This window comes from Prinia subflava, chromosome Z (assembly GCF_021018805.1).
Source record: "Prinia subflava isolate CZ2003 ecotype Zambia chromosome Z, Cam_Psub_1.2, whole genome shotgun sequence".
NCBI lineage: Eukaryota > Metazoa > Chordata > Aves > Passeriformes > Cisticolidae > Prinia > Prinia subflava.
The window spans coordinates 25,007,379-25,026,201 of NC_086283.1; the positions used below are offsets into that span (position 1 = coordinate 25,007,379).

An 18,823-nucleotide genomic window follows, 5' to 3' on the forward strand; every position below is an offset into this window, starting at 1 on the left:
GAAAACACCTCTTAGGAGGGAGGAGGGAGCTAGGCCTGTTGAAACCAGAGAAGACAAGACTGAGAGGGGATTTTATCAATGCCCACAAATATCTGATAAACAGGTATCAAAAGAATGGGAACAAGTGCTGCGGGGACACAGCACAAGGGGCGACAGGCACAATCTTATACAAAAGGAATTCCATCTGAATATGAGGAAAATTTTCATTAAGGGCAGAAGAGCACTGGAACAGAGAGGATGTGGAGTCTCCTTCTCTGGAGATACTCAAAAGCTGTCTGGATGAGATCCTGTGCAACTTGCTCTGGGTGACCCTGCTTTAGCAGGGAGGTTGGACTACATGTTCTCCAGAGATCCCCAGATCTCCCCAGAGATGCACCAGGAGAGAGTGAGGGGAGTGGGGTAAAAAAAAAAGCTAGGAAGAGCAGCAACTTCCAGTCTCTATAGTGTCACTGGTCCAGACAGTCTCTGGAAATCCAGAAGTGCGGCTGCAGCATAGGCAGAGCTGGCTCAGGTGCTGGGCGAGAGCAGTTCTTCAGCTTGAGCACAGTTGTATTCTTAGTCTACTGCCTTTGCTACTGTGGTCCATTTGCCATGGGGAAATTGGAAAACCTGTTGCCTGAACCATTAAAATAGACTCAAAATCCAAACCAAATCTAAGCACAAGCTTTTGCTGGCCTTGTAGAATTCTCTAGAAATGATGTGACATGCATTTTATATCACAGCGCATCCCTTAGTGAGAAAATATTAAACAAATCAGTCATTTGTGTTATGCTGAAGCCAAATATTGGGTAAAACTTCCACATGGTGTCTTTCTTTCGCAGTAAACACACGACTTGTGTGAACAGATAAAATGGCATTTACAATTTAAAAAAATGAAAATTACCCAAAAACCTTTTCAGTGAGCTTGTACAGGATGTGATTTCACATCACATACAAGCCTGACCTGGAGAACTATGGTGTACCCTTTTTTTTAGTTGTTAAATAACCTGTGGGTATAATAAGGAAATCTGTGGACTGCTCCCAACTTATTTCCACTTTTGTCTGTGCTCATGATGTGATTTGCAGAAGAAACTTATTTATACACAGGTTATCGTTACATGTGCATTTGTTACCAGATTTTGTTATTATAAGTCACTGTGGTTTCATTCATTGAAGCTGAAGCTTTTGTGGACTGTAATGGACTGATGTGGGCTGATAGCAGAGTTAATACTTGATACTGGATAAATCCATATGCACTGCAGGTTCAGATACAAGATAGGTCCTTCTCTTAGGAACGTGCTCCTGCTGCCTTCTTTCTCACCAGCAGAGGTCCAGCTAACATACCGATTTCAAACCTAGAACAAGGGTTAATCTCTCGCTGACAGAGTGTCAACAATATGTTTTAAAGACTGGTTATGTCTGCGAGTTCATCTAGATGTGATTTCCCTACCATCCCTGAACAGTGGGCCCGATACGATTGTATTAGAAACTGGAAGTTGAGAAACATTTAGAGAATCAGCAATGACTGGAGAGGAGCCATCAGCAGATGGCTGTATTACATCACAAGAACTGAGGGCTCTGTGTTATGCCGAGCCTGCTTCATCAGGGCATGTAAGCAGCCCATTGAAGACAGTATGATTTTTATATACCCACAACCAAGTGTGCTAAACGATAATTGTGTTCACCTCTGGTCACTCAATAGTCTCTAATTCTCAGAGACAATGAGCAGTCAAATATCTCGGGTTTTATACACAACACACCTTAAGGAAACAGTTGTTAGTCTTTATAGCAGTGACAGTGAGGAATGACCTATGCTGAATAGGAGGAGGTTATTACATTCCATTAAATACTATATTTAAAATATGTTGGAGAACTGAAAGGCACAGAAGAGGTAATGCTCTAGATTAAAAAAAAAAAAAAAGCCGGTGTGCAAGATCATAAAGCTTACTGTAAAATTTGTTCACCACTAAGTATTTTGAGGACAAAAATAGCAAAGGTTTTCTGATGCATTTCACCCTTATTTCCTAGGTGGTTTTGATAAACCTTCTTAGAAAATAGAAGTGGTTAAGTAATGCTGAAATAACATTTTGGGTGATTATCCAGCTGACATCCCCTTGCCCTTTAATCAGCTCTCTGCACTTTGAAAGGCAGTTTAAAAAAGTGGTGGGTTATCAGGAGGAAAATTTCTTACACTTTTTGTGTCTGGAACTTCAACTAACTGCACAGGTTTTAGAATCTATAGAAGTCTTCTGTAAACTGCAGGTTTGCTTATGCCTCATTTAACTTAAATACAGTTGTTTAAACATGGAATTGAACTTGTAAGCCAGCTTTTATGATGGACTTTGGAGAAACAATTCCAGTGGCAATGAAGACTGCGTGAGTTTACCTGTGAAAAAGTGACTTTAGCTAACCTGGCACTCAGGCTAACGTGCACAAAGTCGTTCTTGTAGCATCAAGCTACAGCTTGTAGCTGGCTGCAAGCTGCCATTTTGCTGTAGTTCCACTGCCCTCATCCCACTGCGTGTTTGTGTCAAGAGAAGGGCAGACACACGGAAGTTCAGTGAAACTCACTAGCAGCACACACAGCACAGCACTGGCTGTCACCCTTATGAGCACTCTGTCCAGTCTGGACTCGGACTGTCACTTGGACATCTTTATCCTTACAAGGATATATATTTGTTTTGTCCCTACAAGCAGATATGGATGTTGCCCTACAGATAGTGACTGGATTTGGAAAACAGTAACAAAGGTTTCTATGCTTTTTACAACAGCTGATGTCAATATAACAGAATGATTACAAGGGTGATACTGGTTTTGGTTTTTGGAGTATTTTTATTACTGCCATTTGTACAGTTTCAACATTAGAGAACAATACATAGTGTACAGTACATAACTTGCATGGTTCCCAGGTTTTAAAGTCATGTGCCAAGGTTCAGGCTGCAAAAGAGAGTTCACCATGCCTAAAATGAAAGCAGGCACATACACACAGTTCTACAGTGCTGCAGCATTAGCACAATCTTGTCTAGCAAATGCAACATTATGAGCATCACCTGCCATCAGGAGACTGCATGTACCAAAGGGTTAATGGCATGGATCCTTAACATTCTGCCCCTGTATTTTTTCATGTCAAAGTGACATCACTAGAAAAACACATTAAGCAGTTCACTCCTTGGTTTTAAAAGTTAGTGAAGGGGTATAGCTAGTGAAAAACCTTACAAAATGAAATTACAAATCTGATACACATTTTGCATAGTTAAAATTATGTCTAGGTAACCTTAGTTACTGGATTTTTTTCTTCTGGCTTTTGTACTTTTGCTCTGAGCTGAACAGTTATTCAAAACACTCCCTCATTCAGTGCTCCCCAGTCACTTCAGATACCTTTCCATTTCTTTGGCTGCTTTCTTTTCCTTAACATCTTTTAACCTTTTTGTATTCCTCCTACAGCAATATGTTGTGTCAGACATCCACTCACTCCCCTTTGGCTACTCCTGTTTATTTTCTTCAGCTTTTTCCTCCTCTTCAGTCACTTCCCCCTTTCTTTTGTTACTCTTCTCAACATCTCTGGGCTTTCTCATCTTCAACCATTCTGACTATCTCTTGATAGATAATGCCACAGGTTTCGCTTTGTTGCATCCAGTTGTTACTGCTATTTGCATTACTACTTCTAAATCCTTCAAAAGCATTCACCTCTAGGTGCTTTCTATAATTACTCAAGGAAAGTTTTTAATTTTTTATGGTAAATAGAAGATGAAAATCCAACTCACAAGAGCTAATAGAGGGAAATAGAATGAACAATTACAATCCCCATATAATAGTGCATATTCCCTCTCTTGAACTTGGGGTTGCTTGGGTTTTCTCCCTTTTAGCATGGAGTTAAACTTCTTCACAGTGTGTCAACTTATTGTCACAACTTTATGCTACAGTAAACTTAAACAAGTTTGATCACATTTGCTTCTTTCATCTGTTAATATGGGTTGTTGTTATAAATTCCCACTGTCATTTGCTAAATTCTTTTTAACTAGTCTCTAGCATCAGAAAAGTATCTGCCTCCTACCTGTTGACACTAGAACAGGGGAGGGAAAAATTCAAATGCATCCTCTGTAATGCATAGGCTGCTGAGATATGCACACTTTAAAAATATTACAGGGCAGCCTGGATCACTGATTACTTGTAGCATGAGCAGCTTTGCAAGTTTTGCAATGCCTACTTTGTGCAAAATGAATGCTCTTCTTCCTTCACAGTCTCTTAGACTTTTAAGTCAAAAGCAGGTAAGTTTCTGATAAGGTGATTGTCTGCAACTTACTTTTTGCCAGTAAATGTAACTTTGATCTCTGGTTCTGTTATAGATTTAGGCTTGTTTGGTTTTGGGTTTTTTTTGAGGGGGTGAGTGGGGGGGTGGTTGGTTGGTTTTCCCCTGTTGTTTGTTTGTTGTATGAGTCGAATGCAACAAGTCCAAGTGCCCAGCAGCAGGAAGAGCGAAGCCAGGCTTTGCTCATTTGCCCCAGCCCTGGCCCTGGCAACAAGTAGGAACATTACTACAACCGGACAGAGCTCCTGTTGTCACACAGCTCTCCTCAAGCAGTTTCCTTTCAGGTTTCAAGTCTGCACACAAGCTAATTACTCACATACACTAAGAACCACTTTGAGTATTTAACTGTATTTTTTAGTATGGCTTTAGGCTTATTTTTCTGTTAGTTAAACATTTAAAAGGAAGATACTTCATTAAAAAACATTATACATTTTGAGATAAGCTACTGACTGTGAAAAATGCTAGTCCTTTAACTTTGGAAAGTGCAATTCTCCATATGGCCAAAAACATAACAGCAACAGTGCAGGCACCTCTGACCAGCCTGAAGCAGTGAGGTGCCAGCACAAGGAACAGAGGGAAGGGTGATTATCCCCTATTTTGATTCCCTGCTGACATACACAGGGACAGTTCTGAGCACCTGTCAGTCACAGCATCACTGCCAGCACCCAAGCTGATGTACTGGACAGCACAGCTACCAGTTCCAACAACTCTATTTCTGCCCTCTTAGTCAACACAGAATCATCATCCTTGAGGTAGATGATCAGATATTCCAACACACCTTCCCTGCACCTTTTAGTATCAAATATTTCAAGTAAAAAATACCTATTTTCAAGCCCTGGAACTAGTGATTTCACTTTTGCCTACAGCATTATCCCTACTGTATCATATCTGGAATGAGCTCTTTTGTATTACATTTGATGCTTTACATTTTCAAAGCACATCCAAAAATCAGCTACATGAGGATTACATTAAACCCTACAACTGATTCATAGTACATGATTATATATAGTATATGTGTGTATACATATATATATTATATCTCTATAGTTTTATGGCCAACTTATAAGCCCCTGAGAACAGAAATTATGCAGAAAAACTGACACCAATAACACTAGAAGATGCGGCTTTATTTAGATGTAATTAGCATAGAAAGCACTTGGAATTGTTTATATTTTCTATTTGTAATAGATTAACTCTTTGGATATTTTCATAACTATATTAGGAATACATTTGTTAATCTTAACATCCATTGCGGCAAGATTATATTTACATACATCACATAAAGACTTGATGTGAAAAGAAAGAAGGAAGAAAAGAAAGTGCCTGCTCTTGTGCCCTTACATATATACATGGGTAGTGCCTTTAAATCAATTCATATGAATGTGGGACCCAAGTGTGAATAAAAGTTACAGGTTCTGTTGCATAATGCTTTATGCATCTATAATTTTGACAGACTATTTAAACTGTTTTTACAATACATCCTACAGTAACTGTGTCTATGGGCTCAGGAATTCAGCCCTGAGAGAAACACAAAATCTGTCCCCCACTGCACTTGTAAAAATCCCCCAGATGTGGCACATGTTCAGAATTAACTATTTTTACAACTCTGTACTGAAACACACCTGTCCACTAAGCACAGGGGATGATCCCTCAAGGTTCAAGGAGGGAGGATCCCTCAAGCCTTCTGGTCTGTGCTGGGAGTCACCACAAACTGTTACTCTTTCACTGTTGTAAGGCTTGGACAAGTCATTCAAGTTCATCTTGGTGACACAGTAACAGTTTACTTAAACTGAAAAATGAGCCTAAACTCAATTCAAAATAGATTCCAACTGTGGTTTTGTATCCACCTATAGCTGTCCATAAAAAGTGACTTCAGTTCAAGACGTGAACATTACATCACCTGTGAAAGTGAAACGGTCCGTTTTTCAGAGTACAGGAGCTTCTTATATTGGCTACATTCTTCACTAAAGTCTCCTAATGCAATTTTTGTTTGCAACATACTTTGAAAGACAAATGAAACCTGTTTGCAATACTTCAACAGGAAAATGCAATTCTTTCCAAGCTGAAAGAATACAAATTTTGATAAGTCAATAATGACAACATTTTTGTAGGTAACAAGTGCAGATTTGTGTGTATTACCGCTGAGAATTTTACACTGCTACCCACAGGGAATTTTTCATTTTCTTCATTTTGATGTGCTTTACCAGTTGAATAGTACATTTTGACCAAGAGTCATAAAGTATATTTGACTGCTGCCTCCTGACTGTACAGATGCAAAGAACACCTTGAAAAGGAAAAAAAAAAAGAAAAAAAATGCTACTGTCAGTTTATATTTATGAAAATATTTTTACTCATATAGGAAAGGTGATAGAATGCCACAGTCCCAAATACAAGGATATACATATATCACAATTGAATTTTAATCCCATGAGAAACTTTTTAAAATGGAACTGTACTTGTGGTATAACTGCATTTTTTAAAATATATTTCTTTTCCTAATTAAAAAGATGTAGGAGAATATTTAAAAATAATTAATCTAAGATTTTAGGGCTTGAGTTTTCTAAATATGATAGTGGGACTAAACAGATTTCAGAGAACATTTACCAAAATTCCTAAATGCAAGAAATCATACCTGATTATCCATACCCTGGTGTCTGCAATTAGGAGTGGGTTTTTTTTGTTGTTGTTTTGTTTTGGTTGGTGGTTTTTTTTTTTGTTTGTTTGGTTGGTTTTGTTGGTGTGGTTTGTTTGTTTGGTTTTTTTTGGTTTGTTTGTTTGTTTTGTTATTTTTGTTTTTGTTTTTGTTTTTTGTTTTGTTTTGTTTTGTTTTGTTTTCTTTCCATGATGACTGCTCTGAACTGCCTGTAATTTCAGTAGCACAGGAGAGGCAGTCCTGTAGCTGGGAATTTTTGGGGCTTACTCACTAACCCTCCCCACTGTGTTTCTGTGCAGTTCACAATGCCTGTGTTTGTTATCACTGATAACTGGGTGAATAGAGAGTTCTAACAGTTGTTGGTGGGAATGTGTGCAACATCCATAATGAATATCCATAATGAGTGCTTTGTGGGATCAGTGATTACATTGGCTTTGAACAGGAAGTTATATCAAGGTAGGAAATAACCAACAACAAAGTTACTGGTCTGTGATAGTCAGCTATTACTCGTTTTTGCCAAGTCACCACACTGTAGTCATCTCTGTACCTTGTCATTTCTTTCACATAGAAATTTTAGCTTCTGTGCTTTCTTGTGCATAAATACTCCTTCCAGATTTCCTGTTTCCACAGAGCGTAGTTCAATCGCTTTTTCTCCCCAGCCCATGACCTGATTGGACTGAAGGTAAGCTAAAAGAAAAAAAAGAAAGAAAAAAATTTGGTACTATTTAACAGTTGAAAGACTGATTCTTGCCTCATTTATGTTAATTATGGATCTGATGCATTTCTCTTTGATAATAATATATTTTGAATTATTTGTATTTTTAGTTTACACAAAAAGCCTTAGGAATAGTAACTAAATTTCAGTTTGTCCTCTCAGAGTTATTTTGAACTCTAAACATAAATCTTAATTACTTTTGTATATCTTAGACTCACAAAAGCTTGGAGGAAACCTCTGAAGGGCATCTTGTTTAACTGCTGGCCCCAAAGTGGGGCCAAAATAGACAAGGTTACTCAGGACCTTGTACAGATATGGTTTGATGGATATTTCACAACCTTTCTAAGACCCTGCTGCAATGCATCACTACTTTCAAGGCTGAACATTTCTTCCCAGTATTTAGGTGCAACTTGTGCCCATCTTTGCCTCTCATCCTTTAACTGTTCATATTCAAGAAAAGTCTTGACTGTCTTCCCTGTACCCACTGGACTCTGTTCCTATTAGGAAGCTGGGTTTGTATTTACTATGGAGTTCAGTCTGATTAGTTTAGTCTGAAACCTAAATACTTCAGAATCTGAGACCATGGCATGATTAATTTGGTGCAATATTTCCAAAACCAAATAGTTATAATATGTGCAATATTTCCAAAACAAAAAGAAAATATTTTAACACTGTGGAAGCTTACTATAATATTCCCTTTAAATCTGGCAATAAGAAATTGGAATAGTGATGAAGGAGTTAACACTAGAGATTTCACATTAGGCACAGTTTCACTGAAAGCCCTCTGACTGCTACTTGTAATGGCTTCCAAGGTAAAATCACATTAGTTATGCTCTATTGGTAGTCAATGCTCAGAAATAGTTCTTGCTGAACTATCAACTGTTATTTCACTAGTCTTAAGAATTCTGGCTCTCTAAAATGATGCAGAGGGAATCTAAAAAACCTTCCACATTGATTTACGTTTTTGTCTAAAAACTGAACTTTCATTACAGACTGATCCTGGAAGCAATAGCCTGCAATCCTTTGAGGTCTTTGAGAAAGACAGCAGAAAATAAAGGCAGTATGTCCACGTAGCTGTATATACTTCTAGCAGGGTTGATTTACTAGTAACTTGGAATCTTTGCTTTATAATTGTTGTTAGAACAAATGTACGAAAATCATACCTCCTTGGAAACACATATGGTTTGGTTACAGTGTTGTGATTTAGTCTCTTCAGAGGGTACAAATTCCCCCTGAATCTGTTCAGAAGACTTTCAGTTATTCTTTGTGCACACTGAAGGCTTCCCTGCCACTAGTGCTGAGAGCAAGGTAATTCTTTCCCAGTATCCCAGTCATGAGGAAAGAGGAAGAAATCAATCTATTTTAAAAGCAATGCAGCAGTGAGCAACTGAGGGTGAGTTGCAAAAGAGAAGGAATATTTTCTAAAACTCAAGCACATGAATATATTTTAGAATCTTTTCTTTATGCTTCAGGCTGTAAAACAGGGCAACATTGCTGTAGGCTGTGAAGAAAGTGTCACTAACATTTCTGAACAGTGCAGCAGTAGCAGGATGAGCCCAGGGCAGCACCCATGCAGTCTGCAGTGTCTGAAAAGTAAGCCCAGACCACACATAAAGTGAGAAACATCAACATGATACAAGACTCAAACTTCTGCTATTTTTTTGTACCAACTGAAATCACACTGACCTTTTCAAACTTTGCTTTTGAGCACAACAGAGACAGAAGCACCCTGTGGTTCTAGGGGTTGGGAAGCAAGGCAGGTACATATATATAAACAGCATGAAACCATTCTGTTTAGTATAGGTCATATAAGTCTAGCAGCAAAGAACTAATAAGCCTTCTGATCTTTTCCACTACATAAAATTTACACTCCAGGTGCCACTATGCTGTGTCTGTATCTGTGCCTTTGGCAGATTTCAATTTGACAGCTTCCTTGCAGGTCCCAGTAACAACTTCATTAGTCTCTGCTGCAACCTCTAGGTCATCTGCTGGACCACTTCTGCTGTGTTCTGAAGAGATCTGACCTCCAGGCAGTATTCAAAACAGGAACAGAATAAACCAGATATGCCAAGTTCAACCCCGATGCTCTGTTGCTCTTGCCAGTATACCAAGAACTTGTCAACTGACAATGTCATGTTTAAGTACAAATAGCATAAAATCTGAGTTTTATAGCCGAATCAAAAAATTCTTTCCCAAATTTCATCTGTGAAACAGCATGCAAACAAAATGGCCTCATTACACCATTTGCACAGTTGTCTAGTAAGAAGGATTTATCTATACGTGGAGATTAATTTGAAGGATAGCAGGCTATGAATTCAAAGGTCAGCACTGAGTCTTGATAATCCTCCCACGGGGGAGCTCTTAGAGGTTTTTCATGTGAGATGAACTGAGATCATATACTCAGAATAGAGTTGTCGTATTTTGGAACAATAGCTCCTATACCACAAGCACCTTGGGAATAGTTACTTTGAGTCCACTTTCCACTGCAGTTTTAGATAAAAATATCCTATGCTTCCAGCTGGTAGGTTGTAGAGCACCAAGGCAGTAATTTAAACACCTTTTGGTAACACTGTCTGTTTCTCTACAGAATAGTCTTCTTGCTTCTAAAATGTACAGGGAAAAGAAAATAAAGACTTTTACTAGTTCCTCCGGGAATATCCAGATTTGTGTCAACCCTCTATGGCTACATACTGTAAATAATTCATTACTCACACTAAAGAGCAAGAGTGCCCCCAAATCTTATTACCTCGATGTTTCTTAATGCCTTTTTAAAGCCTGTTTTATAGAAAATATTACAGCTATATTTATAATTAGCCCTACATATGTGTGCAATTCTCAGATTAAACATAGAATACTTCTACAGTTCTAATTTCCCATGGGATTTGAGCTTCCTGCCTCCGACTTCTTATTAACAGATTGGTTACAGAGGTTCCAATTTAAGACTATGAATAAGATATATTTAGATTCCCTGCCCTAAATCTATTGATTATAATACAAACTATTTTTTATTTTTTGTACCAAAATACTCTCACCAACTACAAACTTTTCTTTCAAAATACCTGTTTAAAGAAATCAAGAAATGAGCAAAGGATGACTAGAGAGCACCCTGAGGGTAACACAAGACCCTTCTGTCTCTGCAACAGAGAGTGAAAATTGAGATACACTCATACAGACTTCAGGAGGTCTGAAATGCATATGGAAATCCCAGGAAAACAGGATCTTTTAAGAAACTGTCAAGTTGCCCCCAAGCTGGACCATTCAAATAACAATAATTCACATTCATAACGTTTTTGTCTGCAGCCAAGGATATCAAAGGATTAAAAAAATTAATAGGAGTTAGTGGTAAAACTATTAAAATAACATTTAACAGAGGCCCTTATGTGAAGTTCAAGTTGTGTGTTGATAGGTTCGGTTAAATTTTAGTGGAAATGTGATTTCAATCAGAAGTCAAATTTAGTTTGTACCACATCCCAAAGATGGGCTTTTCCTAAAACTACTCAGGTAGAAGTGAAAGGAAAAAAGTGAACATCCTTGATTTTTCACTGTGGTATCCAGTTTCCTCCAAGCCAAGGCTTCTGTGCAGTCTAATTGTCTTGGGCTTGTTTTTGTTGGTATGTTTGTTTTACAATAAACAACAGGAGTGAGACAGAGATTAAAGGTAACAAGTAATAAACCCAAAAATCTGCCTGCATTGTTCTTCATTTTCCCCATACTGTTAGCCTGAAGCCCTCTGGGAAAGGTGAAACAAACAGCTGTCCTGGCTCCAGTACAACCAGAATCTCCTCCTACACAGCCAACTGCAAGCATGGGGAGATTAAGAATCTATCACAAATAGCCTGGGGTGGCAGCCCTGTGAATTTAAAGTGATAAACTGAAGGGGCCATTTGACAGCAGTTACAGATCTCTTCAGTAACTGACCCCTCAGTAGCTGTGAATGTCTACATAAAATGCTGTGAGCTATGAACAACAAAAACACTTTTCCCCCTCTGTAATTCACATAATTCTCCCTGTGGAAAGTGGTGGTAAGCTGCATCCTCAGTGAAGTCTGTCTGTATAGTCAATGTGTGATGCAATAAACAGTGTGACAAGAATACAGACTGGTCCAAATGGGAAGCCCCCACTGCAATCATTGGCTGTGTTAACACAAACACCCATAAATCTGTTTACTCTTTTACACATCTGGTTTGCTCAGAAGCTGCTTTATGTGCCATACAACCATTTTCACATAGCTACAAACCTCATAAAGAAGTCAGGCTTCATGCAGCAGAATCTCATATTTAATAAAGAGCTATTTTTCATACATACCTACAGATGCTGGCATTTCTCCCCACTGTAGAACAGTCTCCTTTGTGAAATGCCCGTATATATCAATGTAGATGCCTTCATCTTCATAGGTAAGCAGGAGCTCCATGCCGCTGGTGTTCGGGAGGATGATAATGGCATGTGGGCGAATTGTCCCCTGGATCTAGAATCGTATTTTACTAAGATTTATATCAGAACATGCAATTCAGACTGCAATTTCAGTGATGACATCGATCTAACTAGCTTGGCAGAGCAATAAAAAGAACTAGCTCATGGCTCATGGAAAGTGAAAGAAATGCCTGTTCTCAGAGGCTGTATTGTTTGCTAGTAAGCCTCTGAAACAGACTCTCTCTCCTTCTCCCCACTTTGAACATGACAGTAGATTTCAAAATAAATCAATATTCAATAGTTCACTTAAAATTTACCAGTGTTAATTAGAGAAGCCATGGAGCCATTGAGACACAATAATATTTACTTAGTCACTCACAAAATACTTGCATTATATAAATAGGAGAAAGGTGAAATAAATTTGATTTTACAACTTTTTCAGAAAATGGAGGAAGGACAGCAACTTCCACATTCCAGGAGATCAGTGCTTTCACTTTCCATGACATTTCCCTATCTCCACTCACAAGTTAAAAACCTGCAAATTCAGTAATATTTATCTTGCTGTTAAAAGCTCGCTGGACCTTTTCACTCTGTCCTTCCCACATCCTTCACTACAAACAGCTTCCCATTTGACTGCTGTTGGGCACACCTCTGCATGCCACAGGAACAGTGCATTTCACTCACACGAATCTCTCCCAGAAGCCAACATATCCCAAGCAGAAAAACCAAAACCAAAGGTGAAGTATACAACCATGAAGGTGGGGTTTTATGAAAGGAAAGTTTTCCATTTTTGAAGGAAAAAGGACAGCCTTAAAAAAAACAGCAACAAAGCATTTCCTTGTTTAAAGCGCTACTCAAAACAGGATGTTAAACAGTAAATTAAACCACCACAATTAATATTTTTATAGGAAGCATATGACTGGAGCTTTACATCATTCTCACAAGCCAGCCACACACAGGTCTTTTCTTTTCCTCAAGCACAGATATTTATGCACACCGTAAGAGCACAATGAACAGTAAAAGAAGCACTGAAGCTGTACTTGCCAAACTGAATACACTCAGGCCACCCACTTGACTCCGTGCCTCCGCAACAACTATCCGTAACACTAGAACGGGGATCCAGAGCCGCAGAGCAATTTTAATGCGTTGCCTTGGTACTCGCATGAGCGACCGGAGCAGGTAAGAGATGAAGAAAGAGGTGGGGAACCAGGAAAAGAGGCTACCAGAAAGCAAGAGTATCTCAAGTCAGCCTGTTACAGTCTGGGCTATCGCCACCACAAAGCTCCTTGAGATAATTATCCAGTTCTAGTTCTTTTAAAATAATAGAGTATCAAAAAAGATAGAGCTGCTGTAGCAACTGATTTATTCCAGGTCTAAGACTCTGAAGGGAAAATATATTTTTAGTCCTTGCCAACTTGTGGCTGAAGAGCTCACACAAACGCAGTCAGTCTCAGGTGCCCCATATATTCAGGGCAGTCACCTGGGAAATCTCTCTCATCAGGTACCTAATTGTATTTGCAGCCTGTTGAAAAAGTAAAGCCTCTAAGAAAGTTCACTTTTTTTCGTTGCCTTTCTTCTCTTGGGCCATTATGCTAATGATCCTTTTGACAAGTCACTGTTCACTTTGCTCAGCAACCCACTTCCAGACAAGCATGTGGGTACCACGCTTCCATTTACAAATGATGTGAATTCATCATGTCTGCATAGTTAACCAAGCTACTGTCGCAATAAATAAATCCTCTAACAAGACAAATACTAAGTACCTTTAAAAAAATCAACACAGAAATAAAACAGCTTTAGCAGGTGATTCAACAGAACAACTAAAAAAGTCATTTTTCAGTTAAGAGAAGTCTATAAATCTATCAGCCAGTCTTACGCATTGTGTCCATCAGGAACACAAGTCTGACAGAACGTAGAGGCTGTGGCATGCAGGGGCAGAGTGATTAAGTGGCTTGCACAGGAGGAGTGGGTTTTCATTTGGGTTGAAAAAAAGGGACTGAGAGTGAAGGAAAGTTACAAAAATAGATGGATTCACAGCACAGGCTGCAACATGCAGATCGGGGATGAGATTTCTTCAGGCCTCCCAAGCATAACTTTGGGACAAATGGTCTGGGGACACAAAGGAGGCCCCAGCCTCTATGGAGCACTGTTGACTTCAGGGAAGGTTCAAGTGTGCACAGAAGTTTCTCTGCCAGGAGCCTCCTATCAGACTGGAGCCAGTCTGGAACCTGCCAGTTTGCTGAACCTAAGGCCCCAATATTCTCTGCCTTTCTGGACTCACAGCTTAGAAAAGAACTATCTAGAATTGCTAAAAAATGAGCAAACTAACAAAAATCCAAAAATATTAACACCATAGCATAGACTTCATATTAGACAGCCCCATGCCAGCCATTCACTTCTGCAGGGCAATTTGCTGGTGTCTGAGCTTAAGCAGGAATTAAGTGATCACCATCACCTCAAATAGAGACACAATGCAGAATGTACACATACTTCTGAAATCAACACCTTCACACTAACATACTGACAATCTAGTCAGAAAGTCCCAAGCAAAATGTAAAACTTCTTCTGAATTTACATCATGGACAACTGAATGGCAAGAAGATCAGCAAATTTATTTAGTCTGAAGTTGGTTTCTGCTGTCTGCACAATGGCAGATTGTAAAAGTCACCTAAATTCATGTAGATATTATTGTGTCTTTGACTGTTTAAGTCCTAAATTTCCAGGATAAATCAATTAAAAATAGTACCATCCATACAATAGGCTTTCTGACATTAAACCACTAAAATTGATACTCTAAATGCGATAAAAGCATTTAAACAGGACTTCAGTGTTATAAAACTATGTGAAAAGTGGTTTTGTATTAGCTGTCACCAATTCTTTTGAAAAACAGCACAACTCTTAACCTGATCATCATCAATACACAGCCCAAAGAATAAAGGCATTAACGTAGTTTTTTGGATTCTCTTACGTGTGTTGGAAGGTACAAGTCATACACAGATCCAGAGTCCACATCAATGGCATGAAATCCCACTACTGAGCCATATATGACCTTTAGTCTCTGCCCATTTTCAACAGTCAGATCAACTGACAGTGGTTTGTGATGAAGTGAGGTAAAGGACTGGAAAAAAGAAAAATGCAGTATGTAACACAATAAAACTGTAGGTTTGCAGAACTACATTTAGGATCCTAAGAATTCTCAAAACTCAAAAGTTAGACAGCTATTTTTGTTAAATAGTAGGTTACATTTAAGGAGCTAAGTGTCCATCATCCTGAGTTACAAGGACAGTTGGATAATTAATTTATGGTTTGAAAAAGAAATCAAGATTCTAGAAATGGACTAGGCAAAAAGTATGCTGACTACCATTGTGCCTAATTTTCTCCCCTTTTGAGGGAAATCAACATCAACTTTGTCAATTCAAATGCACATTTTGGCACAGCACCTGCTGTGTCTGGCTGGGGTAGAGAGAAACAAGTTATTCACATCTAACACTCACCACTGTGACAGTTTCATGCTTGCCATCTCCAAAGTACATCAAATGCACTACACCTTCTTTTAAAGAATATTCATATTATCTTTAGCTAGAATAAATGTTATACAAAACAACAAAAACAAAAGCAGCAAGTAGATGAGAGACAGCGAGAGACAGTGGCACATCTGAACCAAGGTGATGTTTCACTTACCTTAAAAGCCATGAATTTGTGATAAGGCTTTGGAGCCCAAGCATAAACCTCCACTGAGTTCTTCAAAGCGATTACAAGGAATTTGATTCTCTCATATTTTACTGTAATACAAGAACAATTCCTTAGGTACCAGACAGACACTTAAATCAAAGACCATCTCATCACATGAAATAATTTCAGTGGATTACTTGTAGACGTAGACATTATCCAGCAAGGGAGACTAATGCATTCTGGACATCAATGTTTAATATCACCAGTGACAATATTTAACTGGAAACTTACAATTCATTTATTTTCAGTAATGCCAAATGACTGTTAACAATATTTATATATTCCTTTTCATATAGTGATGAAAAAAAATCTCACTACTCAGAAAAAAAAAGGTCTTGAACCTGCAACTAAACCAACCTACTCAATTTTTTAAGTATGAACACACCCTACCACTACTAGTTATGAATAAGCTACTGTTGGAGGACTGGTGGTTGTTGGCTGAACAATTCTGTCAGACTTGGCAGGATGAATTTTCATTTCACTGCTCATCTGTGGGTTAAGTCCCCAGGTGCTGTGTGGGTGAAGGACTCCCATCTTTCTGAGATGAGTAAGCATTTAAGAGATGAGCAATTTCTCCAAGGCAGTTAAGGTCATGCTGGGCCCATTGAGAATAAATGAAGAATCATGCATTGAAAATTAAGATTTCTTTGTGCATTGAGTTTTCACTCTGCCAGAGACAAGGATTTGGAAACAGGATGCTGCCTCACATAGGCAGAGAACAAGAAAACCCAGCTAACTCCAGCAAAATGCAGAACTGTACATCCTTTTGCTTTTCTACCTGGAAAAACAGCTGTACAACCAAAGGTCAAGATACAAGATGATTCATCAAGAGAAAAACAGCAGCAGCTGTGCTGTCAAAAATGCAAGAGTGTCTTATCATATGTAAACACAGAAGCTCCTACCAAATGTTTGCCTAATTTTAGGATAAGTATTTTGTAGGGTTTTTTTAAAAAAATGCACCAAGCCCAAGGATGAGCAACTGAAGTGGAGTCTCAGTGGGTGGGTGCTCAGCTGTAATCACAGTTAAAGTAACACACATCTGTTTCATTCTTTCTTGAGTTTAACCCCTGCCACTTCCAAAGCCAACAGGCAAAAAGGACAAGCAAGGTATTAATGAGAAGCAGTCACCTCACATTTCCTGCACTCCTCTGTATCATGGTTTTATTTGACTTTGATGAAAGTGCCACTTTCACACACCATCCTTCACCAAAGCAAAACTTGTGCCATACATCCACCCCATATGGTTAAATGACAGAAATTATCACAATCCTCACATTGACCTTCAAGAATGAGCTGCCTGAGAGCCAAAGAAAAGCGAGATGGTACCATTTCCAGGGTGTTTAAACAAAGGTATATTTGGATCTTTCATGAGAAAGGGTTGAGCTGATCTCCCTAAGGACATCCTACAAACATGACTCACTAGGACTTGAACTAGTCCAATTTCTTAGCAGTTACCTGGGGCAAGAGGGAAGCTGAGGAGGTAGAAAACATCAGTTCAATTAAAACCTTAAGTACAGAAAAATTGACCCACTGACTAAGCACAAACCGTGGCTGGCATTCCTTCCTTCCAGCCATTACAGGGAACAGGCAAAACATCATCTGATAACTGCTGCAAGAAGAGGCTGCCTGAAATGACAGGGAGCAAGGCATCTGCCATGTAAAACAGGGAGTCTTGAAAGAACTCATGAGATATTCACCCAATACAATCCTGAAACAAAGCTGAAAAATGCTGCTGTCACAAGATGCAAAAAGAGGATGACTAAGCATCTCTCTAAGGAAAAAACCAGGAAATCCTTACCGACTTTGTAGTGCACACAGCCTTCCAGGTCACCCACAGACAACCAGCCTTGCCTCTTCTCCACCTCTGGATCATTGCGCAAAATTTTATTTCTCAACCATGACAAGTAATACACCCTCAACTTATTCTTCTTCCCTGGGATTTGCAAAAAGAGACAGAACACTTTAACTCCTTGAACTACAAACTCTCCCCCACTTACAAAGAGCCAGAAATTTGTGACCTTAGTACAGTGGGTCCTTGTGCCTTGCCAGGGTGAGAGAACACAGTAAGGGCACAAAAGGAGCACCCAGGGTGATGGGGACACACAGGGGGAACTGGCACAGGAGCAATCCTACGGCACTGGGCACATGTGCACTTACTCTGTGACTCAAACTTCATGTAAGATTTTCACACCTGACTAAAATTCTTCCCTTGGGCCAAAGAACAAGTTTCTACAGACAGGTATTATCAGAAACCATCACACTAACTGTTTGTCTTGGAACACAGGCACGTCCTACAATGGCCACTTTGATTAATCTATTCATTTAGTTCTAATTAACTGTCAATCTTAATTCAAAGTAGCTATTTTTCTTCTGGATGCCTTTCCAGGTGAGAATTATTTTGTCATCCTTCATCTGAATCACTTTTTTTGTTGTATTAGTTCATAAGCACCTATGGTCAGCAGCACTCTGGGACCACAGGTTACTCTGAAGAGAAGGACTATGTCATGTCCCAGCAATAACTGGACCGGGCACTATAGGACAAACAGCTGTTGCCACAGCCCACCATGATGAGTGTGGACTGGAGATGAGCTGCTATTCCTTGCTGCATCCAGACCTCCGACCTTGGTATGTATTGTGTATCCTTTGAGGCCATTCTCAGCCATGGCAAATAAGGTCAGAGTCCAAACTGTTTCCCAGCAGAGCTTGAAGACCTCCACTTCATGTTATTGATGCTTTCACAATACAGATCACTCTCACACTATTGCTCATACCTCTTGTTGAACACAGGATGAGGTTAAATAATGATATGTTAATAGAACTGTGTTTAGATAGATGCTCAACCAGCATAGAAACAAGAAAAGAGACAAGCTACAGCTTGCAGATAATCAGGCCATTTTAGGAATATGAAACACTCTGTACTTCCCAGAAACCATTTTACACATTAACCAGGCAATGAATTGTCCCAAAGCCACTCTGGAATGGGAGTGTAAATGTTAAAAATTCAAGAGAGTTTTCCTATTAACAA

At 39.0% G+C, this 18,823-nt stretch overlaps 1 protein-coding gene across 4 annotated transcripts in view; it reads right to left on the reverse strand.

Annotated features, from left to right (window-relative positions):
* Nucleotides 1-2,791: 2,791 nt before the first annotated feature.
* LOC134563658 (mitogen-activated protein kinase kinase kinase kinase 4-like) overlaps nucleotides 2,792-18,823 on the reverse strand; it is a 100,331-nt gene continuing 84,299 nt past the window's right edge. For all 4 annotated transcript variants that reach the window (XM_063421801.1, XM_063421802.1, XM_063421800.1 and 1 more), the window contains 6 exons: nucleotides 17,597-17,731; nucleotides 15,748-15,848; nucleotides 15,035-15,184; nucleotides 11,962-12,121; nucleotides 7,489-7,628; nucleotides 2,792-6,572 (listed from right to left, as the gene is read on the reverse strand). In XM_063421801.1, the coding sequence (XP_063277871.1) occupies nucleotides 6,489-6,572; nucleotides 7,489-7,628; nucleotides 11,962-12,121; nucleotides 15,035-15,184; nucleotides 15,748-15,848; nucleotides 17,597-17,731 (770 nt within the window). In that variant the 3' untranslated portion in view covers nucleotides 2,792-6,488. The remainder of the gene's footprint in view (nucleotides 6,573-7,488; nucleotides 7,629-11,961; nucleotides 12,122-15,034; nucleotides 15,185-15,747; nucleotides 15,849-17,596; nucleotides 17,732-18,823) is intronic.